Raw genomic sequence first — 23,074 nt, forward strand, 5'->3', positions numbered from 1 at the left:
TTAGTGTCTCTCAGTCAGAAGTCTATATCCCCGAAGTCCAAGTCCCCTCCGCCTATCTAGAAATCATCATTAGGTTCGGGTTGCGGGGCATCCTGAAATCCGAACCCGGTGTCAAGCTCCTGCGTGACGGGCTACATCTCGATACTATTTCCAACCTCAAATACTTCTGGCGACGGGGAGCGCTCGTGCTGGATGGCAGTGCGAGGGGTCGTGACGGGCTCTATCTCCGCGTACTGGGAAGCCGGGAGCTGGGATATTACCTCGGACACCGGAGAGTGGAGCACATCCGGCTCCGGGTTATTCACTATGGTCATGATGGCCGTCTGCACCAGCAGGTCATCCGCCTGGAAATCCTGCTCCAAGGTGGAATGTGCAATGGTTGCTACTGCCTGTGGCGCATCCATAACCTCAGCAGGGACGACGTGGGGCTCTGGCAGGTTGAAGGCTTCGGGGGTATCGTCGCGCAGGCCGATGGGCTCCAGGGCCTTCTTAGAGGCGATGAGGTCGCTAAGCTCGGCCTGTAGTGACCTTTTTTTGCGCGCAGATTTCTTCTTGCGCGGCTCTCTTGCCGCAGAATCTCCCTGGTCGCTCTCCACGACTTGCAAAAAGGGCTCTGGGATCTGGGAGCTTGATGGTAACGGCTGAAGCGTAAATGGCTTCTTCGGGGGGAGAGGTTTCGGGTCCTAAAGCTTGCGCACTTCAGAGGCAGCCTGCCACTCCATCTCACGGTATGCAGACACAAACTTGGCAGCGTATTTGATGCTATCCGGGTCCTTGCGCACGGCGTCGTACAAGACGTCGTGCGTCTGAATTAGGAGGGCCTCGTAGGGCCGCAGTGCGCTGACCTCGCTGGCAACCTCGTCATCTGTCAGAGGGGTGTCGTAGCGCTCGGCGATCCTGGCACCGAACTGGTACCACACGTCGATGAAGCGCTGGAGGGAGCCACGCTCCTCGTCCGTCTTCACCACGCCCCGGAGTAGCTAGACCTGGCGTTCAGCGGAGCAGACCTGGGCGTACAAGTCACTGTACAGGCGCCGCATGTTCGGCTCCGCGAGGTCCACCTCCAGCAGGCGCGGGAACTGGAGCTTCGGTTTGGGGAGCGGCATCGGCTGGGTCTTCCGGAAGAGCGGCTGCAGCCTTGCGGGCGGCGGGGGCGCCTACTGCTCTACCAGCGCCTGGTACGTTCGCAGGCTCTGCTCGGTGTAGCAGTCCTGCGCCACCGCGAGTTGTACGAGGTAGAACTCGTCCGCAGCCCCGGTCCCGGCCGGCAGCTTAGCGTACTGAGCGAGGTTCTCTTGCACAAACTCGGCCATGCCTGCCTTCAGCTGGTCCGTGATCACCACCGGCTAGCGCACCGCCACCACGGCGGCCAATGCGGATGCGCGGTCCAGGAGCGCCCTATATTCCGCCTGCAGGGCCTCCGCTTCCAGGCTCGAGGTGGTGTCCGACGGAAACTGCTCGAACACGCTGCGCAGGGTGGCGTAGGCTTCTTTGAAACCCGCGTCGCGGCAGGCCCCAGCCTTGTCAAGGTTCTGCGCCACGAAGGTGCCGAGGTCTGCTAGGAAGCTTGTCGTCGTGAAGAGGGTGCTACGCGGGGTGGAGGGTGACCCTGGCGCGCTGCGCTGGATGCGGGAAAGCAGCGCCTCCAACCGAAGCACCTCCAGGAGCTCGCGGCGCCCGTCGGCCACGGCCAGGCCTGCCAGGTAGCAGAGGCTGGTAACGTCGCTTCCCGGTAGCTCTCCCATGGCGGCCAGGGTGCGCTCTGCCGCCGTGAACCTGCCGTCCAGATTTTCAGCAGCCTGACTTGCAGCGCGAGTGGCTTCCTCCTCCAGGGATACCAGCGCTTGGACGTCGCCCTGGCGGTACGCCGCGGCAAACTGGTGGACGCTGGGCTCCGCAAGGAACGGCTGTAGCGTGCGGCACTGCACGAAGAGGGGACCGAACTCCCTAAGGGCGCGCACCGGGGCCTGCTCGAAGCCAGCCGATGGCTCGGGGGCGGCCGGAACCGCAAGGGGCTCGTCGAAGTCGTCCTGCATGGGCTGCGCCAGCTGATGCTGGAGGCGGCGGGTCTCCAGTTGTTGGGCCCCCAGCATGTCGCGGAGCCGCTGCAGCTCCGCGGGGTCCTGGGCCATGAGCCGCGCGTTGTCGGCGCGGAGGGCCTCATTCTCGGAGAGCAGCCGCTGCACCGCCTCCTGGCCACCAGCCTGGCGGGACAAGCGCTCCTTGTACGCCTGGTTCGCCTCGTAGAACTCGACGATTTTGCGCTTGAGGCCCATCGCCTCCTCCTGCGAGATCGCGTTCTCGAGCGACTTCTGGAGCTGGAAGATGCGGATCTCCCGGTCCTTCGCCTGGCCGATGAGCACGGACGACTGCTGCTGGGCGGCCGCGAGGAGCTGCTGCTTGTCCTCGAGCGTGCCCAGGAGGGTCGCTAGCTGCTTCTGCTGGCCCGCGAACGCTGCGTGCACCTGCGACAGATGGGCGCGGTAGTCCGCGAGCGCGGGGTCCGTGAACAGCGTCAGAAACAGGTCGTCGAGCGTCTGCATTTTTGCGCTAAACAGCCCGCTTTTATATATATAGGCGACCGCCGCGAAATTGAATTTGGGCTTCCGCTCCCCCAGTGATGAGGATTTATCCCTGGCTAACTAAATGCTGATAAATTTATTCTGACGATCCCAATTATGTATACCGCTGCCGTGCGCCTGCGGAGTTATCTTTTAACCTCACTCGCGGCCTCCCGCTGCACCCTAGTCTGTCTGGACCCAGCCCAGCCCTGCACCTTTTGCCCTCGCCGGCTCGGACGCCAGCACGGCGCTGCCGGTCCGCTCCGAATGCGAGTAATGTACCAGGTAATCCAGAATCGTCCGGCAGGAAAATAGGTTTTCGCCTATACTAAAAGGGTATTCTGCCAGGAAACTAGCCTATGTGGCCCGGAAAAATGCACAGGCCGCTGCTGGAATTCATCGCCGCGCGCACGGGCACGCTCCCCGTCCTCCTGCACGCCGACGCGAAGCTGCTGGACGCGGCCTTCCGGGAGGTGGTCCGCCGGTACTCGCTGGTCTACATCTCGGACGCCACGGGGGTCTCGGTCCCCAGGATTCGCCGGCTGCACGGCATGACCGCGGCGCAGGGCCGGTGCCAGCGGGCGTGCGGCCTGCTCCGCCGACTGGCCAGGCGCCTTGTGTGACGGGTTTTTGAACACTCACTTGAAGCTCAGGATGTTGTCCGAGCTGGCATGCTGCATCGAGCCCAGCACGCTCTCCAGGCGCCGGTGGGAGATTCTCTTCTCGTCCGCGCTCTGCGAGAGGGCGCCGCTTTGCATCTGCCGTTGGTCAACGGTGCGGCTTATCAGGCTGCGCTGGGAAATGGTGTTGTCTAGCACAGGGGGAGCGATGGCTACCGTGACGCGCCTCGCCTCGTTGATGTCGCCTATGATGTCGTCGTGCAGTTGCGAAACTGCGGCTCCCATTTTCTTAAGCGTTATATAATGTATTTATTCCGTATTTTGTAAAGGAAAGTTGTCAAAATTCGGATTTATTTAATATTACAATATTTAAATATTGCGAAATATTAAAATTGCATTTTCTATTTAGTTTGGTATAAAATACTTTTAATATATAAAATAATATAAAATATTGTAAATTAGTATGAAAAAGCTCATAAACTTATTATAATGGTTTATAATAATAGAAAAAGTGTATAGATTGTTATAACATATTTATGTATCATACTCTTTTATTACGCTTCTATCAACCTGATGAAACATAGAAACTGAGAATATTGGAGGAATTAATGGGTAAATCATTATACTTATTATTTGGTTATAATTAAGCATAATGTTAATAACTTTCCACATCAAAACTAGCTATTAGGAAATAATATTCTCCTAATTGTTCATATTTTGTAATTAGCTATTAAATTATTATTTATTCAACGTATATAGGACATATTTACTTATTTTTTAATTGCAAATATCTTATTTACAATATATAATTGTGATCAAATAAATATCTGAGAGTAATTATAATTATTAATGAAACAATTCCAAATAACTAATAAGATAAATATAATATATTATAACTTATATAAAATAAAATTATTATTTACCACTCCTTCATATGTAAGAATGCAACATGTTCTGCACGCTCGGTCCTTCCTGCAAGGACCCCAAGGTTATTGCCGAGCTCATCAACCAGGGCATCACCACCATCCGTATCAACTTCTCCCACGGCACCTGCGCTGACCACACCGAGTACTACAACAACATCAAGGAGGCCGAGAAGATTGCCGGGCGTAAGGTCCACATTTTCGGCGACATCCAGGGCCCCAAGCTCAGAATCAACAAGTTCGCAGGCGGCCCGCAGCAGGTCGTGAAGGGCCAGTCCTTCATCCTCGATGAGTCCCCACTCGACGGTGACAACACCCGCGTGTACCTCCCCCACCCCGAGTTCTTTGACGTCTGCCAGGTCGGCGACGCCATCCTCATCAATGACGGTATCGTCGTCGTCGAGTGCACCAAGAACCACACCAACGCTGCCGGTATCAGAGAAATCGTCACCAAGGTAGTCCGCGAGGGCACCATCTCCGATAGAAAGGGTGTCGCTCTTCCTGCCCGCGTGCTCCCCCTGAGCACCACCTCCCCCCGCGATGTCGAGTGCATCGAGAACGCCTGCGCCATCGGCATTGAGTGCATCATGCTTTCCTTCATCCAGACCGCCGACGACGTTCGCGCCGCCAAGAAGATCATCAACGGCCGCGCCAAGGTCATGCCCAAGATCGAGAAGCCCACCGCCGTCCTCGACCTCCACGAGATCTGCAAGGAGTGCGAGATCATGCTCATCGCCCGTGGCGACCTCGCCGTCGAGACGAAGCTCTGCCGTGTGAACTACCTCCAGAAGTACATCACCGACGTCTGCCGCCAGCACAACGTCAAGATCGTCTGCGCCACGCAGCACCTCGAGTCCCTCATAGAGCTCGAGACCCCCACCATCGCCGAAATGTCCGACATCGCCAACGCCATCTACGACGGCTGCGACGGTATCCTCGTGACCGGCGAGTGCGCCTCCGGGCTCAACTCCGCCAACACCATCAGCTGGCTCAAGAAGGCCATCCTCGCCACCGGCGCCACCATGAACCCCGACGCCCCTCTCTTCAAGTGATTCTATCATTTTATCGTGTCCCTCGCGGCAGATGCTGTTCGAGCGACGATATACCCGACCCAATTTCGGTATGGGCGGCGAAGGCTCACGCACGAGGCGGGTTAATTCTGCCGCCAGGAAAACCAACCCAGCCCCGATGAAGCGCTGCATGCTCACTTGCTCTGCCCTTGCTGGCCGGACCTCAGGCGCTGATTAGGTCTGCGAACTTGAGGATAAAAATGAAGAGCGCCTGCCACCAGACCAAGAAGCGGTAGAGCTAGCAGAACACCGAGATCGGGTGGGAGTGGTGCTCGTATATGGTCACCATGGTATCGATGTTGAGAATCTCCAGGCTGAAGCACCCCTAAATCAGCTTCTTGCCCAGAACTGAGTCCTTGTAGAAGTAGAAGTACAGCAGAAATACCCCGGTGGCCTGCAAGGTCATCTGCGAGCACATCAGTATGTCGAGGTCGTACTTGAAGGCGAAGGTATCTGCGCTCTGCTGCTGCGTGAGCTCCTTCCACAGAATCAGAATCTTGGCGGCTATCCGGATAAGCTGGCTGGCCATATTGGTATGCATTCTAAGTGTTTTATACTAAAATACACTTATTTATTTTGCGTCTGAAGAATTATTGTGAGATTCTGGTATGAGAAAAAGATCCATTTTGAAAAATATAAACTCGATAATGATTGATTCTTAATTAATATAAAAGATTCAAATTTTGTATTTTGTTTTCAGTTATTAGTAAATCAAATGAAAACCTATAATACTTTTTTATTATGATATATTTCTTTATAGTAATTAATATATTAAATAAACTATCAAAATAAAGTAATACGTTAATATTTAATATAATATGGAATTATGTAATTTTAGTATTTTCAATAAATACGTCCTATATATATATATATATAACTAATTTTATTTTCATAGTTAATGTTTTGTTTACATAAATCTTCTACTATGAACATTTATTTTAATAATAAGCCTACACCTAATTAGAAATAAAAGTAATATATTCATCGTAATAAAATTAAAAAAATCACTATTATAATGATTCTCGGCATAAGTTCAGTTTTGGATATAAAAATATCTAAATAATTTAATTTGGTTTAATAAAAATTTATTTACTTAAGTTACTTGTATTTATAATTAATCTATAGGATAATATTTATCTATAACACAATATTATACATTTATATAGAAAACTGCAACTTTCAATGGGAAGAAAAATGGTTTCATAGAAAAAATAGTTAAACTTATTTTTTCTAAACATATATTTTATTTCTTATTTAAATATAGATATTTCAGTGATTATTAAAAATTTAATTCATTTGCATTAAAATAAGATTTCCAGTGGAATTTGATAATACTATATAGTTGAAAATAAAATATCACATCAACTATTAATCATAAAGTTTAACTATACATTTTTACTATATAAGAAATTATTTTTAGGATTATCTACATGTAACCTTTGAAGACGATTTGTGTAGTGTGACTAGTTGACTATCTGGCAGCAATTGGTATATACTATCTTCTGGAAGGTGGGCTACTGTTTGCATAATATCCACTACCTGGACAGCAAAATATCTACAGTAGCTCAGTGTGCATATGCACATATTCTATCATTGCGACCACACTCATAGTGTAGAGTAAACGGTTTAATACAATACAATCTACGCTAATAACTCGTCTCACTATGTAGCTCAATTGGCCAGACCATAACTCAGTTGCACGAGACCTCCAGCTTGAAGTCCAGGTTCATGTGCAGATCCTGATGCTGGCGGGCCGTGCGATCTTCTATGTCGCACGCGTCGCTGCTGTCTTCCGTCGCCTCCTGGCTTCCCTTCCCGCTGAGGACGGCCTCCAAGACGGTGTAAAAGTTCGTAAACACCACCTGGCCGTCTATGTTGAGGATGGAGGAGCTGTCAAAGTCCAGCATCACGGGCCCTAGGCTCATGCCCATGACCTTCCTCTTGGTGCTGTGCGTCATGACGGCGGCGCTTCCGCTGCAGTACTCCTGGTCTACGACGATAATTTTCCGCGCGTCGTCGGAGTAAGATATCGTAAGCGGGGGTGTGAGAGCTTGGACCTCGCAGCACAGCGAGCTTAGCTCGTGGAGCAGCTAGGCGAAAATGGTGTAGTGGGGGTTTTGGATGTCGCTGGGATAGCCGTAGTAAGACAGAAGCGACTCAATCTGGTCTGAATCGAGCGCCGATAGATCGTACACGTACTGTTTCCTGTCCGCTTGGTTTATCCTCTGTACAAAATTTTGGATCGGCATTACTAAAATACCTCGTACTAGAATTACTATTAGTAGTGGCCTATATGTATTAGTAAAATAAATAAGTAGATAGTAATTATTCTACTTAGTCTAATATATGTATATGTCATATTAATGATATCTATATACTAGTTAAGATAATTCCATTCAATAAGTAATATAATAATCCGTTACTAGGAGTTTTTTCTTCTTGTATATACAGTCTACATAAAAAATAAGTGTGTTTTACGATTATTGTAGAAAGAATTATTATCAATATAATAGGTAGATAGGCATATTCCAGGCCAAAACTTTGGTGAAATTATTAACTAACCTAATTTGTATTATAACGCATAATGTATTTTCACTATTCGTCATATTTCATTTTTAAATGTTTTTATAGTTAAGTATTCTATGCCAAAACACAATATTATCTGGAGAACGCGTCGCAGCTTGCGCTCTGCAGAAGTTTAGGTTGTCGCCCCCACCATAGAGCCTTATACGTATCGCGCCAGCCACAAAATAAATGAAACACACCACTCCGAAAACGGTTTATGTAATGTTTTGCGCCTAGAAAATTATCTAAAATTATATATATTATATTATAAATTTTAACGTAGAAACTGCTTTTAACGTGGCACGACGGTGATTCGATATCCACGTGAGCCAAATTCCTCCATTTCGATGTGAGCAATGTCACCAATCGCCCGCAGCATTTTGCTCTAGCCCGCATGAGTGCCGAGCACTCATTTCAGCTTCGCCAGCTGTCACGGTTTTGCATCTCACAAAATAGTTAAGCAACTGCTTATATGCTATAATGGATTTCAATCCCAAAAGCCTAAAACCAATCACTTGCCCTTGCTTTTCGACTTGCTGCTCTTAACCACTTTCTCCCTCTTCTTGTACACAAGCGCAAATTTGATCTCGATCAGCACAATGTATACAACGCTCACGAGCACGCTAGCGCCCTCCGTGTACATTATGACGTACAGGTAGTCCGCCTTGTCGCCGACCTCGCTCGAAATCGTTGCAATGCTCAGGCTCATGACGACGATCTTGATAATTGCCTGGATGTACACTAGTAGGTACTCCTGGTCGGCTACGAGGTAGTTCGTGACGACCTGCGGGATGATATCAAGCGTGAACAAAACAAGCGCCAGCACCGCTGAAAACTGGTACAGCTTCTCCTCAGCGTCGAAGTACAACTCGAACTCCTTATTCTCCCAGGTGGGAATGAAAATGAGGCAAAACTCCCGCGCGAACGCGAAGAGGAGGGCCGCAGGAACGCCTGTGACGACCATCGCGTGTATGATCGTTTTGTACATCATCTGTTTGTTAAGAGCGAATTTGTTGTACTTCAAAGCTGCAGTTGCAAAGACAAAATGAGCGCGCGAAAATGCCATTGGAATTGCCTATACGATGCTGAAAATAAAGTAATAAACGTAGAGATCGCACGACGCTTGGAAAATGAGCTGACTGGATGAAAAACTTTTCTAAATTGACGTGTAAGATGCTAAAATAGCGATTGGGAGGGTAATGTCAATGAAAAATTTTGGCATACTAATAAAGAGAATAGTCAGCTACTGTTTTATTTTGATTTTCGTTATTTAATACATTTCCTTGAACTCTAAGACTTGGACATTTCTGACCTTGAAGCCATATAGCGTATGGCCAAGAACTAGAGCAACTTGCCAAACAATGCACAAAATGTTACTTATTAAATAAGCTACGAAGCAGTTCATGTTTCCCTTTGTTTCACGCTATGAAAATGTGAAAACATATAATAATTGCTCGATTGCTAGACATAAGAGCGTATTCACTATAGATGAACAAAATGCTATTATAACTCTCTATTCCATAAGATATCTTTAAATCATGGAGATGTTAAGAGCTGTAAATAATGGGCCAAAAATACTATAAAGAATATAAGATAATTTATAATCCGCAATAATAGAAAACATATCAGCTTAAACAGTACTCCAAGATCCGATTGATATAAGCAATAAGAGAACAAATCCTACTGTAGTAAAATAATATGCGGAAAGTAAGCTTCTGCGTTCGTCTAAATTATCATCTATTTATAAGATTAATGTTCTGGCTGAAAGATTATATTGAAAAGCTGAAGGGAGAGCTACACAAAAAATATAAAATGCAGTTTAAAAAGGAATATTGTTTAAAATAGCTTCAGCTGGGTAATAATAAATCTAAAAACTGATTGATATCATCATCTAAAGTTTTTATAGTATAAAACCTAGAGCAAGTGGTAATACATAAGAATATAGATTTGGGATAAATTTTTAAACTACTAAATCTTCAGGTTTCGCCAATTTAATAATAACTGGAGGACATTCGAGTGTTGCCATTTTAACAGACTACTATAATATGTATAAATGCCCTTAATAATAATTTAACTGTAAATTATTAAATCACTTATTATCGATTAATAATTATATACTATAGCAGAATAAACACAATCATAAAAGTAACTCACAATATATTAATAATAACTAAAATAAGTACGTATATTATACACTATATAATATTTAAATTTATATAAATAAAAATGAATATTTGTGATGTTTGTCTAGGGCCTTAGTAAGTAATTAAATTACGATAATTAGAGAATAATACATAATGTGTTGTTTGTAAACTAATTTTTTCTGGATATGACTGGGATAACCGGATATTATGTCATACAAAAGTTAGAACTTATCTTTGCATACAGTGCGCATAAAACCTTTAATGTTGCTAGTGTTGCATGCGGGATGATATAACTTAAGAATATAATCTTGTATTTAAGCTATGATTCATCATCAATATTATCATATTAATAAATCTAGGCATTATACTAAACTGCAGAAAAAGTCGTCATTAATTTATATAATTTAAGAATATTCAAAAATGTACTACTGTTACCTTGCATGTAAGTGAAACTATTTTTATTTCGAGTAACATTTATTTTAAAAAGGCACTTTCTCCTATTCGAACTAATTATTTTTACTCACTCTACGTTGTTATTTTATGTCAGTTAAGAAAATATACAATCAAATAAAATGGCTCACTGTCTAACGTAGACGCCGCAGTCGGGGACGATGACGCTGGGCGGGCAGTTGGTGTCGGGGATGACGCAGTCATCGCAGTTCTCGAGGCCACACTTGAAGATGAAGTTGGGTCTGGTGGCGAGGCCGGACTCGCAGCTGAGGTCGGCGTTGCATTGAACGTGAACCTCGATGAGGAACTTGAGGGCGACGAAGCCGGTGGGGATGGTGCCGGTAAGCTGGTTGCAGGCTAAGTGGAGCTCCTTGAGGAAGAGCAGGTTGCCCATGCAAGTAGGGATAGTGCCGGTGATGTCGTTGTCGCTCATGTAGACGAACTGGACAAAGGCCAGGTTGCAGATGCACTGTGGGATAGCACCAGTGATGCCAGCATTGTTGGCCTGGAGGTACTGGAGGCTTCTGAGAGTACAGAATGAGGCAGGAATGGCAGTATTCATCTTTTGGTCGTTCATATACAGGGACTTCAGGACTGGGAACGAATCAAAAACATCGGCGAGCTGGCCCGTGAGCCCGAAGCCGCTAAGGTCGAGCCCCACGATGTAGCCCTGGGAATTGCAGGTTACGCCGGCCCAGGCGCACACAGAGGCGCTGGTGTTCCAGCCGACGGAGCCTTTCCAGCTCGCACCGCCGTTGGCCGCGTAGATGGCGTCAAGCGCTTGGCGCTGTGTGAGGACTGCCAGGATGGAAATCATTGAGGGAAGGGAAGCCTAGTAGGGGCGCGTAGGATAGAAGTATATAAGAAAATACATATTAGTACATTTAGATAAATTACTAATTGTTACTACTTAAAATACTACATGATAATTTCAGGTACTATGGGTATTATCATAACCAGCTTAAAATAATTGTTTTCACTTAATAATAATTTTTTCAATATGAATAAATGAGGGAAATGCACCTAATTCTAAATTATATAATATCATATATGCATATTTTAATATGAAAATGTATCCATTGCACGGTTTCCCAGACATGCATGTGCTATTTTCCCGCGCCGGAACTGGCCCGATCTGAATTTTATCGGCGAGTCACTATGACCACGAGCAAAGAGAGCCGAATTGGTCGCCGCGCAGGCTTCAGAATCGTCCATCTTGCCGCGGTACTTCGCCTCCAATCGCAAATTCCGCACCGGCCAACTCTCACTGCAGGTTAAAGTACTGCGGGTAGAGCTTCCGGATGCGGTAGTGGATCTGCGTATCGCTGCGGCCGGCGAGCGCCTGCACCACTCGCTTGAAATCGCGCTTGCTAGGGTGCTTCTGCAGCAACTCGTACAGGCGCAGGTCCTCCTCTACGCTCCATTTCCCCTTGATCAGTCCCGGGCGGCAGACTCTGTGCCAGCGCTGGTGGCATTGCTTCGGGCTCAGCTGCTGCGCGGATGGGCACTGCCGGTTGATGAGGCTGGCGACCTGTGCCCAGTTGGTGCAGTTGAAGTGCTCCACCAGAACCCGGAGCAGGTAGTTCTAGATCGGGCACCACGGGTAGATTATGTTCGCCTAGGTCCGGAAGGTGAACGTTTTCGCGTCGAAGAAAATCTTGTTCTCGCTGTACGGCTGCAAGAGCATGTCAGATTTGTCCATTGTTATGGTGGGCATCTGGATTTCTATGACCGGGCTCTTTTCTACGAGGTCCCGATCGAACACAAAGCTCTCAAAGAAGGACATTTAGAGAGCGGAAGATTTATATTATAATAATTATCATACTGTGGGTGCCCTAAAACAAAGTATACGTATACTTTGATATCTAATTACATATTAAGGGTGCTAAATTCGATACTCTGTCCTGTATCCGCATGAGCGTTTGGAGTTCGGATTGGTTGTTTCATGGTACCATCTAACATGCCTGGTCATCTCTATATGTACTGCTAGAGTAGAACTTCAACTTACTTACTCCTGAGAGATACTGTTTACGGCCTAGCAGCTTTTGCATCTGAATGTAATTTGAAAACGGCTACGCTTGAGCGCATTTATAACCAACCGTATCAGCACAGCATTGTTGCATAGCTACGGCGTCGCCATACAAAGGTTACTGTATCTTCTGATAGAACCTGCACAGGTCAAGCAGACTCTTATAATAGCGAATGGTTGCCTATGTTACTCGACCAAATAAAGAACTGTGATACCTGGGGGATTTTTTCAGTAGTTTGCCTCCGTATAGCGCCTGAATTATTGCCGTATCTGGCACTCTTGCTTCGGGACATGGATGTCTCATACTTTGAGCGTACCAAGTAGGATTTAGGCAGCAATACGATCAGTATTCTCCTAAGTTCAAAAAGACATTGTTGACGCTAGTATAAGTGGAAATATTTTTAAAATATGGCAAGATAATGGGAATATAACTTAATAATTTACTCTAGATTGAGTCCGGATACCCTAGGGCGCCATCTAGTAGTGCACTACACACACTTTCTTTTCAGAGCGCCAAGAATTACTTTTATCATCGAATATTTCCCACTACATAATTTTTCCATTATGACCTCAATATAAAACTTCAGGTTAATGGTACAGATGAAATATTTAATGTTATAAATACAAGCTACCAAAATATAACTCAGAAAAGATAGCCTATATTATAAATATACTCATAGCTGCTACTAGCAGGGTGCTGAATTGTTCTTGCGGGTCTGGATAGATATTTGTATGGGGGTTGGAACCAAATAATTTTTGTGATCCTGAGTATCAGATGGCGAAATGTGGAAATATGGCAACCATGTTAGGGTTATTAGGCCTGCTATTATAATTGGCCCCTATAATTGGTAGTAAATCGATATGGATAAATAGCTGGCTGTATATAAAGGCAGTGAGTTCTAAATCTATCGTGTAGCTCCTAAACATTACAACAGTAATTCAGTATATTGTTAATCTGCAATTTTCTAGTGAAGCTGACTATGATCTACTCTTTCATGCATACATATCGTGTTACGCCTTGATCGTCGAAGATAATATTTACACTATTAGAATAAGAGAAAACAGCGTAAATTCAGATAATACATGTATTGGTTAGTTGTCTTTCGCGGAGTGCAGCATAGCTAGAGTTCGGCATTGCCGGTATATTGCTCGTAAGTGTACTAGAGTTGACTAGGGTTACTAAAGATCAGGATTTTGTCAGCGATACTGTCAGTATATAAGCAGTAAGGCTACATATACGCGGAACAGTGTATACAGCCATAGGCCTAACCAGTTATAGACCTATTTCAGCTGTTACATCCATCTTTAAAACATGTATCGCTTAATTCAAGATCAAGGTGAGTGGATGGTTACTATTAAATTGAAAGAATTCTATTAATTTATCAGGGGCTTAGGATAAACAACACAGGAATGCATATTTATGATTCAACAATTTTAGGAAACGGAGGAATACACCCATAAACCCTCATTACTTTGAAATAAATTAAAATTTCACCCCTTCCTATTGTAAATGCATCCTGCTAGCTAAAATTTTACATTAAGCGTAAACATCAAAATATTTTAAACTTACTAAAAAGTCAACACTAATATGTGTTTTAGAAGAAACTGCATTATTGGATAACTTAGCACCTAGTATAAATAGATAGGATATATCGAGACATATCACAAACAATATTGCAGAATCACTTATTAAAATGTACTTTAAGCCTACATTGGAAGTGAATATTATGCATATATGCAACTCATGTTTTTATAGGTTATGATTGCCCAGGTTATTTAGCATTAGAGTTTAACTTCTTGAGTTCTTCTCCCTAATACAACAGTAATATTTGCTCTATATTCTTGCACGTACTAATAACATATGATATTAACTGTTTATAAAAATTAGTATAAATACAATAGATCTAGTTTAAAAAAATGGTAATTATTCTCATAAAATTAAGGATATCGTTGGGAAAATAGGTATAGCTCTTACAGTTAAGTTACTATATCAAGAACACAATAAATATGAAGTATAAGACGGTATAAACATTAATTCAAGCATAGTTTACTTGACAAGTTATTATGAAAATATTATAGGTTTTATTTTAATGAGTTTAATCAAAAATATAAATTATTATTTTGTTTTTACTATTAATCATTATTTTATTAATTATTTCCTAAAACTTTTATATATTTATAAAATGAGCTGCGACTAGGATGATGATATTATCATTAACCCAATATTTTAGTAACTCGACGAAAAGGGGATGACACGACTAGGTGCTGATAAGGTTTAAGGGATTATATAATTTAATTATAAACTTCTTAGTACTGTAGACTAAAAAGAATTATAATAGATCCACCTCACTGAGTTTAACAAGGAATAAGGCAAGTAAATAAAAACCAGGACAATGTTACTAAAACTTTAAGAGAGCAGTCGAGCGTATCCTCCTAAACGCTCAGGCTTTACTCATGTCGAAACAACTATACCAACTGAGGCTAGTAGTCCACGAAAAATGATTTCGAATCGTGCATCATCCAACATTCTTAGGAAAAATCCAATAATTAGGAATACATTGAAACCTTAGGCTTTTAGCTTTATCAAATATATTTCATTAGAATGATTAATATATTTAAGAGATCCTAAGCTTTATTTGTTGGTATAAATAGTGAACATGTATATATCTAATACTTATATATTTTTAGACAAGATTAATCACCTCAAATCAATCCACTAACGAATTTATTTATCTTTGCACCAACATGACCTGCTTTAATAGCACCACCTTCGTCGTATTTTTATTCATTGAGTTCGAACTTTCTGAATAAAGTGTTAACTATGTCAAATTTCGATCCACCGTTAAATAACTCTGACGCGCAATCTTAAACACAATAAAATCCTTCCTACCCTAACAGCTCTTCAATCAACATATTATCTACATTTACTTTCTATTCACCTTCTATTGTCACTTTTCCTCTTTGGAAAATTATTTTTTCTACTATTTCATATGTGGGTTCACCATAGCAGATAAAACCTTCACAGCTAACTAACATTTTATGAATAATCTCAGTATTTTTCAAGAAAATACAATTATTATCCTTTAAACCTAGAAGTGTTAACAACTAAGCTATTTTTGGCGGCATTCCAGTAACTGCACCTACACGGGCGGCAAGTATACATTTCGATGAAATTTATGTAGTGTCGATATTAGCTAAGCGTTCTCTAGCAAGTCTTTCATGTTATTTTCCACAAAGATAATGTGCAGTTACAGAGTGAGGACGTATAATTCGAACAGTATCCAAAGCCTTTTACTTACGTGCATTCTTTGAAGGATTTAAGATACGAGGCTTAAGAGATGTAATAGACTGTCTATGTTATTTTAAAATTATTTCTGGGTTTGACATTATAGAGAAGTGAAAAACAGAAAGGTGATGATTACTTAATTATATATTAAAATATATTTATAATGAATTCAGATTTATAAAATGTATTTATCTGCTATGGTGAACCCACATATGAAATAGTAGAAAAAATAATTTTCCAAAGAGGAAAAGTGACAATAGAAGGTGAATAGAAAGTAAATGTAGATAATATGTTGATTGAAGAGCTGTTAGGGTAGGAAGGATTTTATTGTGTTTAAGATTGCGCGTCAGAGTTATTTAACGGTGGATCGAAATTTGACATAGTTAACACTTTATTCAGAAAGTTCGAACTCAATGAATAAAAATACGACGAAGGTGGTGCTATTAAAGCAGGTCATGTTGGTGCAAAGATAAATAAATTCGTTAGTGGATTGATTTGAGGTGATTAATCTTGTCTAAAAATATATAAGTATTAGATATATACATGTTCACTATTTATACCAACAAATAAAGCTTAGGATCTCTTAAATATATTAATCATTCTAATGAAATATATTTGATAAAGCTAAAAGCCTAAGGTTTCAATGTATTCCTAATTATTGGATTTTTCCTAAGAATGTTGGATGATGCACGATTCGAAATCATTTTTCGTGGACTACTAGCCTCAGTTGGTATAGTTGTTTCGACATGAGTAAAGCCTGAGCGTTTAGGAGGATACGCTCGACTGCTCTCTTAAAGTTTTAGTAACATTGTCCTGGTTTTTATTTACTTGCCTTATTCCTTGTTAAACTCAGTGAGGTGGATCTATTATAATTCTTTTTAGTCTACAGTACTAAGAAGTTTATAATTAAATTATATAATCCCTTAAACCTTATCAGCACCTAGTCGTGTCATCCCCTTTTCGTCGAGTTACTAAAATATTGGGTTAATGATAATATCATCATCCTAGTCGCAGCTCATTTTATAAATATATAAAAGTTTTAGGAAATAATTAATAAAATAATGATTAATAGTAAAAACAAAATAATAATTTATATTTTTGATTAAACTCATTAAAATAAAACCTATAATATTTTCATAATAACTTGTCAAGTAAACTATGCTTGAATTAATGTTTATACCGTCTTATACTTCATATTTATTGTGTTCTTGATATAGTAACTTAACTGTAAGAGCTATACCTATTTTCCCAACGATATCCTTAATTTTATGAGAATAATTACCATTTTTTTAAACTAGATCTATTGTATTTATACTAATTTTTATAAACAGTTAATATCATATGTTATTAGTACGTGCAAGAATATAGAGCAAATATTACTGTTGTATTAGGGAGAAGAACTCAAGAAGTTAAACTCTAATGCTAAATAACCTGGGCAATCATAACCTATAAAAACATGAGTTGCATATATGCATAATATTCACTTCCAATGTAGGCTTAAAGTACATTTTAATAAGTGATTCTGCAATATTGTTTGTGATATGTCTCGATATATCCTATCTATTTATACTAGGTGCTAAGTTATCCAATAATGCAGTTTCTTCTAAAACACATATTAGTGTTGACTTTTTAGTAAGTTTAAAATATTTTGATGTTTACGCTTAATGTAAAATTTTAGCTAGCAGGATGCATTTACAATAGGAAGGGGTGAAATTTTAATTTATTTCAAAGTAATGAGGGTTTATGGGTGTATTCCTCCGTTTCCTAAAATTGTTGAATCATAAATATGCATTCCTGTGTTGTTTATCCTAAGCCCCTGATAAATTAATAGAATTCTTTCAATTTAATAGTAACCATCCACTCACCTTGATCTTGAATTAAGCGATACATGTTTTAAAGATGGATGTAACAGCTGAAATAGGTCTATAACTGGTTAGGCCTATGGCTGTATACACTGTTCCGCGTATATGTAGCCTTACTGCTTATATACTGACAGTATCGCTGACAAAATCCTGATCTTTAGTAACCCTAGTCAACTCTAGTACACTTACGAGCAATATACCGGCAATGCCGAACTCTAGCTATGCTGCACTCCGCGAAAGACAACTAACCAATACATGTATTATCTGAATTTACGCTGTTTTCTCTTATTCTAATAGTGTAAATATTATCTTCGACGATCAAGGCGTAACACGATATGTATGCATGAAAGAGTAGATCATAGTCAGCTTCACTAGAAAATTGCAGATTAACAATATACTGAATTACTGTTGTAATGTTTAGGAGCTACACGATAGATTTAGAACTCACTGCCTTTATATACAGCCAGCTATTTATCCATATCGATTTACTACCAATTATAGGGGCCAATTATAATAGCAGGCCTAATAACCCTAACATGGTTGCCATATTTCCACATTTCGCCATCTGATACTCAGGATCACAAAAATTATTTGGTTCCAACCCCCATACAAATATCTATCCAGACCCGCAAGAACAATTCAGCACCCTGCTAGTAGCAGCTATGAGTATATTTATAATATAGGCTATCTTTTCTGAGTTATATTTTGGTAGCTTGTATTTATAACATTAAATATTTCATCTGTACCATTAACCTGAAGTTTTATATTGAGGTCATAATGGAAAAATTATGTAGTGGGAAATATTCGATGATAAAAGTAATTCTTGGCGCTCTGAAAAGAAAGTGTGTGTAGTGCACTACTAGATGGCGCCCTAGGGTATCCGGACTCAATCTAGAGTAAATTATTAAGTTATATTCCCATTATCTTGCCATATTTTAAAAATATTTCCACTTATACTAGCGTCAACAATGTCTTTTTGAACTTAGGAGAATACTGATCGTATTGCTGCCTAAATCCTACTTGGTACGCTCAAAGTATGAGACATCCATGTCCCGAAGCAAGAGTGCCAGATACGGCAATAATTCAGGCGCTATACGGAGGCAAACTACTGAAAAAATCCCCCAGGTATCACAGTTCTTTATTTGGTCGAGTAACATAGGCAACCATTCGCTATTATAAGAGTCTGCTTGACCTGTGCAGGTTCTATCAGAAGATACAGTAACCTTTGTATGGCGACGCCGTAGCTATGCAACAATGCTGTGCTGATACGGTTGGTTATAAATGCGCTCAAGCGTAGCCGTTTTCAAATTACATTCAGATGCAAAAGCTGCTAGGCCGTAAACAGTATCTCTCAGGAGTAAGTAAGTTGAAGTTCTACTCTAGCAGTACATATAGAGATGACCAGGCATGTTAGATGGTACCATGAAACAACCAATCCGAACTCCAAACGCTCATGCGGATACAGGACAGAGTATCGAATTTAGCACCCTTAATATGTAATTAGATATCAAAGTATACGTATACTTTGTTTTAGGGCACCCACAGTATGATAATTATTATAATATAAATCTTCCGCTCTCTAAATGTCCTTCTTTGAGAGCTTTGTGTTCGATCGGGACCTCGTAGAAAAGAGCCCGGTCATAGAAATCCAGATGCCCACCATAACAATGGACAAATCTGACATGCTCTTGCAGCCGTACAGCGAGAACAAGATTTTCTTCGACGCGAAAACGTTCACCTTCCGGACCTAGGCGAACACAATCTACCCGTGGTGCCCGATCTAGAACTACCTGCTCCGGGTTCTGGTGGAGCACTTCAACTGCACCAACTGGGCACAGGTCGCCAGCCTCATCAACCGGCAGTGCCCATCCGCGCAGCAGCTGAGCCCGAAGCAATGCCACCAGCGCTGGCACAGAGTCTGCCGCCCGGGACTGATCAAGGGGAAATGGAGCGTAGAGGAGGACCTGCGCCTGTACGAGTTGCTGCAGAAGCACCCTAGCAAGCGCGATTTCAAGCGAGTGGTGCAGGCGCTCGCCGGCCGCAGCGATACGCAGATCCACTACCGCATCCGGAAGCTCTACCCGCAGTACTTTAACCTGCAGTGAGAGTTGGCCGGTGCGGAATTTGCGATTGGAGGCGAAGTACCGCGGCAAGATGGACGATTCTGAAGCCTGCGCGGCGACCAATTCGGCTCTCTTTGCTCGTGGTCATAGTGACTCGCCGATAAAATTCAGATCGGGCCAGTTCCGGCGCGGGAAAATAGCACATGCATGTCTGGGAAACCGTGCAATGGATACATTTTCATATTAGTATACATTTTTCAATATATTTAGTAAAATAATATATAACTTATAGTGATATTAAATTAAGCTTAAATAAATTATATTACTATATTTATATAATTTTAGCGACGAAAAATAATACACAATCAAAATATTTCAAATATCGCAACTAGATCAATAATTTGCCCATCCCCACCTTTAATTTTGCAGTAATTATCTTCACAAGTACATAAGAGACCGCATTGAGAGTCCTCATTGATACGTATTACCTTATAGAAGTAAGAATATTTCCAATGCGATGTCTACAAACAAGTACAGAAAGATTAAAAGATAACTAAATTTACCAATAAACAGAAATTATCATCCATGGAAGTTAGAATAATCTTGAATTATACTTCAAATACGACCCATTAAAGTTTTAAGAATTTAATTATTTTTACAAAATGAGGACAGAGATCTCATATATTATTTGTCAATTTTATTTATGTTACGAGGAAAAAATCTACTTTAATAAGTAAAACTTAAATCTAATTTTATCGTTGCTAATACCGAAAATCTAATTCTAAATAATAAAATGTGAGAAGTTTCACTTGCTAATTTACATTAAGATGCAAAGAGCATTTAATATATTAAAAATATACACACTTGTTTGTACGCATCAATTTGTTCTAAGTATTTTTTCTATATAAGCTTATCGGTGAAATTTAGCTAAATTGTGGAAAGGGGAATTCGTTCAAAATTGAATTTGAATAAATAGATCAGTAGCTTAGCTCGAAACTCTGATTAAGTAGAGTATTAAAATTAATGAAATTCCTGATATATTTGATTTGAAATACAACTATTAATTTGTAGATATTTTACTAGTTATGCAGATTTATTTTAAGTAATGTTTAAACTAACGTTTTGATTAGAAAATCAGTTAATTTTTAAAATATTAAAGAAAGGTAACTGCATTTGATAGTTTAGTTGAAGTATTACTACGTTATGGTAGTAATAATTATGAAATTGATAAATGTAAGTAAATGTGCTATATATCGTGGTACAAATATAGTAAAAATCATTCTAGTTTAAAATCATCAGAAACACCAGTGAAGTTGTCTTTTGAACTAAGCTCACATTAACTTTCCAATTAATTATCCATAGACCATTCTTAGTCATCGTATTCTGCTATGGTGTTTATATAAGGAAGTTTACTAAATAAACTCCGTTGGTACTGCTTGTTAAGACCAATATTAAATGGAGATTATAATCTGAGCTTACTAGAAGTAGATTTGCAAACATGTTCAATTATTATAATTTCTTCTTAAGATGATGCAACATCTAAAGTCATGCTAGTAAATGAAAAATTATTCATTTTTAATTTAAAATAGTATATATTTAATATAATTAAAAATATTATAATTACATAATCAAAAATTTAATATTTTTATTCATATAATAATAGTTTTATAAAAATTAGATATTATATACTTGTTGACTGATTAATTTTATTAAACGTTTGCTTGATGCGTTACAAGATAAGTTCATTAAGAAGTTTACATTTAAATACGAGTTTGTGAAATTAATTTTAGTATTAAATTATTATTATTCATAAAATATTGAGTAGTTATGGTTTTACAAATTCCAATATTTTTGTGCCTTTATCTTTATCTTGGATATTTATACTATTAAATTTAAGTATTACATATTGGTAAGATTTGTTACGAGTAATATACCAGCACTATAGTTTTATAAAAATATTTTATCAGCGTATTATAAATAAATAGAAATTAGACAAATATTTTTATATTTTATTATACTCATTTTCAGTATATAATTTTAATATATATTCTGTATTTATGACTCAGCTGGGTTATACTTATAAATATAATCTCCTTTCACAAAATTCTAACATTTCATTATTTTTCTTTTATTTTAACAGTTATATAATCTAAATTCAATTTACATATATATGTTTACTATATAAATAATATATCCATGCTGTACTTAAAGTTATTAAAGTAAAATTGAAATCAATATACTAAAATTTATTATAAGGGAAAATAAGAATATACCTGACCCTACAATAATATAGTCTCAAAAATAAACCTATAAGAGCAATATTTACTAATAATTATTTTCAATATTAATGTTCTTATATTAAAAAAAATTATAGTTAGAAAGTTTAACAATATAATAATTTAATACTTTGTTTGAAAGAAGATATCATAACATCTCCATGTAGTGGGTTAACCATTATCAGCCTAAGCATATTTTTAGAAAAAAATTATAGTAGATATACCTGATAGTAGTTAATTTTAGGCTTTTGAATATTCTATTATAGGGGAAACAAATATTCTCATTCTTAATTTTCTTCTTTATCTCTGACATTTTATGCTATTTATTTTACTTACGTTTTATCTTTTTACGACATAACCTACAATGTTTCAACTTAACTTAGCATTTACTGCATAATGTATATAAACTGACATCAGAAGTATTCATATTAGTTTTTTTGCATTAGAAATATGTTCCTATTATATAGGGAAAGTGTCATGAATTTATGAGTACTTTTATATAGGCAAATTATATATAAGACTAACCATTAATTTACCCAAGTATTATCTCAGACATATGTTAAATTCTATTCTAATTTTACAAGAACAAAAAACTGGTCACAAGACAAAGATACAAAAGATAGAAAAATAAATTAGTGGACCAAAAACTTACCTTGTGATTCCATTAAATGATTTAAAATATTTGTCACACTACTCAACCCCTCTGATATTTTGTTAATAGGTATTTATTGTCTCAGGTCATAGCTCAGAGTAATAATTTTCATCAGCATCTTAATGAATAGGAGAACATTACTTGGTATGGCGAACATGTACAACTTTGGTCTTTCCATTCTGTGACTCAAAAATGGTAATAATTTACTCATCTATATTAGACCAATTTTGAGTAATCTTATAAATATGTAAACTTTTATCCATTGGATCTTATAGTTACAATTACTCTTCTTTTATGTAATATGTAAATTATACTGATTCAAATGAAGTGAAATAGTTATGTACACTTAATATTTTGAATTAATCCTTAATATAGCTTAGAAATATGTTGAATATATATATTATAACTAATTATTCAACTATTTTTTGTAAAATTGCACTATATGACAATATCCTGTAAATAAATCACCACAAAGTCTAAATAGTAAAGTTCGTCGGCAATATTTAGATGATATGTATCTTTTATGTTTACATACTATCTTATACCCACTTCTTGATCATAAATTCATATTTT

General features: G+C 39.7%; 20 protein-coding genes across 20 annotated transcripts; 8 read left to right on the plus strand and 12 right to left on the minus strand. All coding sequences in view use genetic code 6, as the record gives it.

Annotated features, from left to right (window-relative positions):
• Positions 1-14: 14 nt before the first annotated feature.
• SS50377_24972 (uncharacterized protein) lies at positions 15-2,543 on the minus strand (the record flags this gene model as incomplete). The annotated part of the gene is made up of 1 exon (XM_067908809.1): positions 15-2,543. The coding sequence occupies one exon, from the start codon at positions 2,541-2,543 to the stop codon at positions 15-17; it is 2,529 nt and encodes an 842-aa protein (XP_067763630.1).
• Positions 2,544-2,935: 392 nt separating this feature from the next.
• On the plus strand, positions 2,936-3,184 carry SS50377_24973 (uncharacterized protein; the record flags this gene model as incomplete). Its single annotated transcript, XM_067908810.1, has 1 exon — positions 2,936-3,184. One exon carries the CDS (start codon positions 2,936-2,938, stop codon positions 3,182-3,184), a length of 249 nt encoding a protein of 82 aa, XP_067763631.1.
• Positions 3,185-3,199: 15 nt separating this feature from the next.
• On the minus strand, positions 3,200-3,466 carry SS50377_24974 (uncharacterized protein; the record flags this gene model as incomplete). Its single annotated transcript, XM_067908811.1, has 1 exon — positions 3,200-3,466. One exon carries the CDS (start codon positions 3,464-3,466, stop codon positions 3,200-3,202), a length of 267 nt encoding a protein of 88 aa, XP_067763632.1.
• Positions 3,467-4,115: 649 nt separating this feature from the next.
• SS50377_24975 (Pyruvate kinase) lies at positions 4,116-5,156 on the plus strand (the record flags this gene model as incomplete). Its single annotated transcript, XM_067908812.1, has 1 exon — positions 4,116-5,156. One exon carries the CDS (start codon positions 4,116-4,118, stop codon positions 5,154-5,156), a length of 1,041 nt encoding a protein of 346 aa, XP_067763633.1.
• Positions 5,157-5,226: 70 nt separating this feature from the next.
• On the plus strand, positions 5,227-5,526 carry SS50377_24976 (uncharacterized protein; the record flags this gene model as incomplete). Its single annotated transcript, XM_067908813.1, has 1 exon — positions 5,227-5,526. The coding sequence occupies one exon, from the start codon at positions 5,227-5,229 to the stop codon at positions 5,524-5,526; it is 300 nt and encodes a 99-aa protein (XP_067763634.1).
• A 1,339-nt stretch (positions 5,527-6,865) lies between these two features.
• Positions 6,866-7,423, minus strand: SS50377_24977 (uncharacterized protein; the record flags this gene model as incomplete). The annotated part of the gene is made up of 1 exon (XM_067908814.1): positions 6,866-7,423. One exon carries the CDS (start codon positions 7,421-7,423, stop codon positions 6,866-6,868), a length of 558 nt encoding a protein of 185 aa, XP_067763635.1.
• An 827-nt stretch (positions 7,424-8,250) lies between these two features.
• SS50377_24978 (Transmembrane domain-containing protein) lies at positions 8,251-9,765 on the minus strand (the record flags this gene model as incomplete). The annotated part of the gene is made up of 1 exon (XM_067908815.1): positions 8,251-9,765. The coding sequence occupies one exon, from the start codon at positions 9,763-9,765 to the stop codon at positions 8,251-8,253; it is 1,515 nt and encodes a 504-aa protein (XP_067763636.1).
• A 695-nt stretch (positions 9,766-10,460) lies between these two features.
• On the minus strand, positions 10,461-11,150 carry SS50377_24979 (Cyst wall protein; the record flags this gene model as incomplete). Its single annotated transcript, XM_067908816.1, has 1 exon — positions 10,461-11,150. The coding sequence occupies one exon, from the start codon at positions 11,148-11,150 to the stop codon at positions 10,461-10,463; it is 690 nt and encodes a 229-aa protein (XP_067763637.1).
• A 447-nt stretch (positions 11,151-11,597) lies between these two features.
• On the minus strand, positions 11,598-12,119 carry SS50377_24980 (Myb-like DNA-binding domain-containing protein; the record flags this gene model as incomplete). Its single annotated transcript, XM_067908817.1, has 1 exon — positions 11,598-12,119. One exon carries the CDS (start codon positions 12,117-12,119, stop codon positions 11,598-11,600), a length of 522 nt encoding a protein of 173 aa, XP_067763638.1.
• Positions 12,120-12,293: 174 nt separating this feature from the next.
• Positions 12,294-12,740, plus strand: SS50377_24981 (uncharacterized protein; the record flags this gene model as incomplete). The annotated part of the gene is made up of 1 exon (XM_067908818.1): positions 12,294-12,740. The coding sequence occupies one exon, from the start codon at positions 12,294-12,296 to the stop codon at positions 12,738-12,740; it is 447 nt and encodes a 148-aa protein (XP_067763639.1).
• Positions 12,741-13,137: 397 nt separating this feature from the next.
• Positions 13,138-13,839, plus strand: SS50377_24982 (uncharacterized protein; the record flags this gene model as incomplete). Its single annotated transcript, XM_067908819.1, has 1 exon — positions 13,138-13,839. The coding sequence occupies one exon, from the start codon at positions 13,138-13,140 to the stop codon at positions 13,837-13,839; it is 702 nt and encodes a 233-aa protein (XP_067763640.1).
• Positions 13,840-14,545: 706 nt separating this feature from the next.
• On the plus strand, positions 14,546-14,968 carry SS50377_24983 (uncharacterized protein; the record flags this gene model as incomplete). Its single annotated transcript, XM_067908820.1, has 1 exon — positions 14,546-14,968. The coding sequence occupies one exon, from the start codon at positions 14,546-14,548 to the stop codon at positions 14,966-14,968; it is 423 nt and encodes a 140-aa protein (XP_067763641.1).
• A 97-nt stretch (positions 14,969-15,065) lies between these two features.
• SS50377_24984 (Ribosomal protein L7) lies at positions 15,066-15,749 on the minus strand (the record flags this gene model as incomplete). The annotated part of the gene is made up of 1 exon (XM_067908821.1): positions 15,066-15,749. One exon carries the CDS (start codon positions 15,747-15,749, stop codon positions 15,066-15,068), a length of 684 nt encoding a protein of 227 aa, XP_067763642.1.
• Positions 15,750-15,811: 62 nt separating this feature from the next.
• Positions 15,812-16,147, plus strand: SS50377_24985 (Ribosomal protein L7; the record flags this gene model as incomplete). The annotated part of the gene is made up of 1 exon (XM_067908822.1): positions 15,812-16,147. The coding sequence occupies one exon, from the start codon at positions 15,812-15,814 to the stop codon at positions 16,145-16,147; it is 336 nt and encodes a 111-aa protein (XP_067763643.1).
• Positions 16,148-16,244: 97 nt separating this feature from the next.
• On the minus strand, positions 16,245-16,667 carry SS50377_24986 (uncharacterized protein; the record flags this gene model as incomplete). The annotated part of the gene is made up of 1 exon (XM_067908823.1): positions 16,245-16,667. One exon carries the CDS (start codon positions 16,665-16,667, stop codon positions 16,245-16,247), a length of 423 nt encoding a protein of 140 aa, XP_067763644.1.
• Positions 16,668-17,373: 706 nt separating this feature from the next.
• On the minus strand, positions 17,374-18,075 carry SS50377_24987 (uncharacterized protein; the record flags this gene model as incomplete). The annotated part of the gene is made up of 1 exon (XM_067908824.1): positions 17,374-18,075. One exon carries the CDS (start codon positions 18,073-18,075, stop codon positions 17,374-17,376), a length of 702 nt encoding a protein of 233 aa, XP_067763645.1.
• Positions 18,076-18,472: 397 nt separating this feature from the next.
• On the minus strand, positions 18,473-18,919 carry SS50377_24988 (uncharacterized protein; the record flags this gene model as incomplete). The annotated part of the gene is made up of 1 exon (XM_067908825.1): positions 18,473-18,919. The coding sequence occupies one exon, from the start codon at positions 18,917-18,919 to the stop codon at positions 18,473-18,475; it is 447 nt and encodes a 148-aa protein (XP_067763646.1).
• Positions 18,920-19,093: 174 nt separating this feature from the next.
• On the plus strand, positions 19,094-19,615 carry SS50377_24989 (Myb-like DNA-binding domain-containing protein; the record flags this gene model as incomplete). Its single annotated transcript, XM_067908826.1, has 1 exon — positions 19,094-19,615. The coding sequence occupies one exon, from the start codon at positions 19,094-19,096 to the stop codon at positions 19,613-19,615; it is 522 nt and encodes a 173-aa protein (XP_067763647.1).
• Positions 19,616-19,938: 323 nt separating this feature from the next.
• Positions 19,939-20,160, minus strand: SS50377_24990 (uncharacterized protein; the record flags this gene model as incomplete). Its single annotated transcript, XM_067908827.1, has 1 exon — positions 19,939-20,160. The coding sequence occupies one exon, from the start codon at positions 20,158-20,160 to the stop codon at positions 19,939-19,941; it is 222 nt and encodes a 73-aa protein (XP_067763648.1).
• Positions 20,161-20,849: 689 nt separating this feature from the next.
• Positions 20,850-21,146, minus strand: SS50377_24991 (uncharacterized protein; the record flags this gene model as incomplete). Its single annotated transcript, XM_067908828.1, has 1 exon — positions 20,850-21,146. One exon carries the CDS (start codon positions 21,144-21,146, stop codon positions 20,850-20,852), a length of 297 nt encoding a protein of 98 aa, XP_067763649.1.
• Positions 21,147-23,074: the final 1,928 nt, after the last annotated feature.

Source organism: Spironucleus salmonicida, chromosome 5 (assembly GCF_000497125.1).
Source record: "Spironucleus salmonicida strain ATCC 50377 chromosome 5, whole genome shotgun sequence".
Taxonomy (NCBI): Eukaryota; Fornicata; order Diplomonadida; family Hexamitidae; genus Spironucleus; species Spironucleus salmonicida.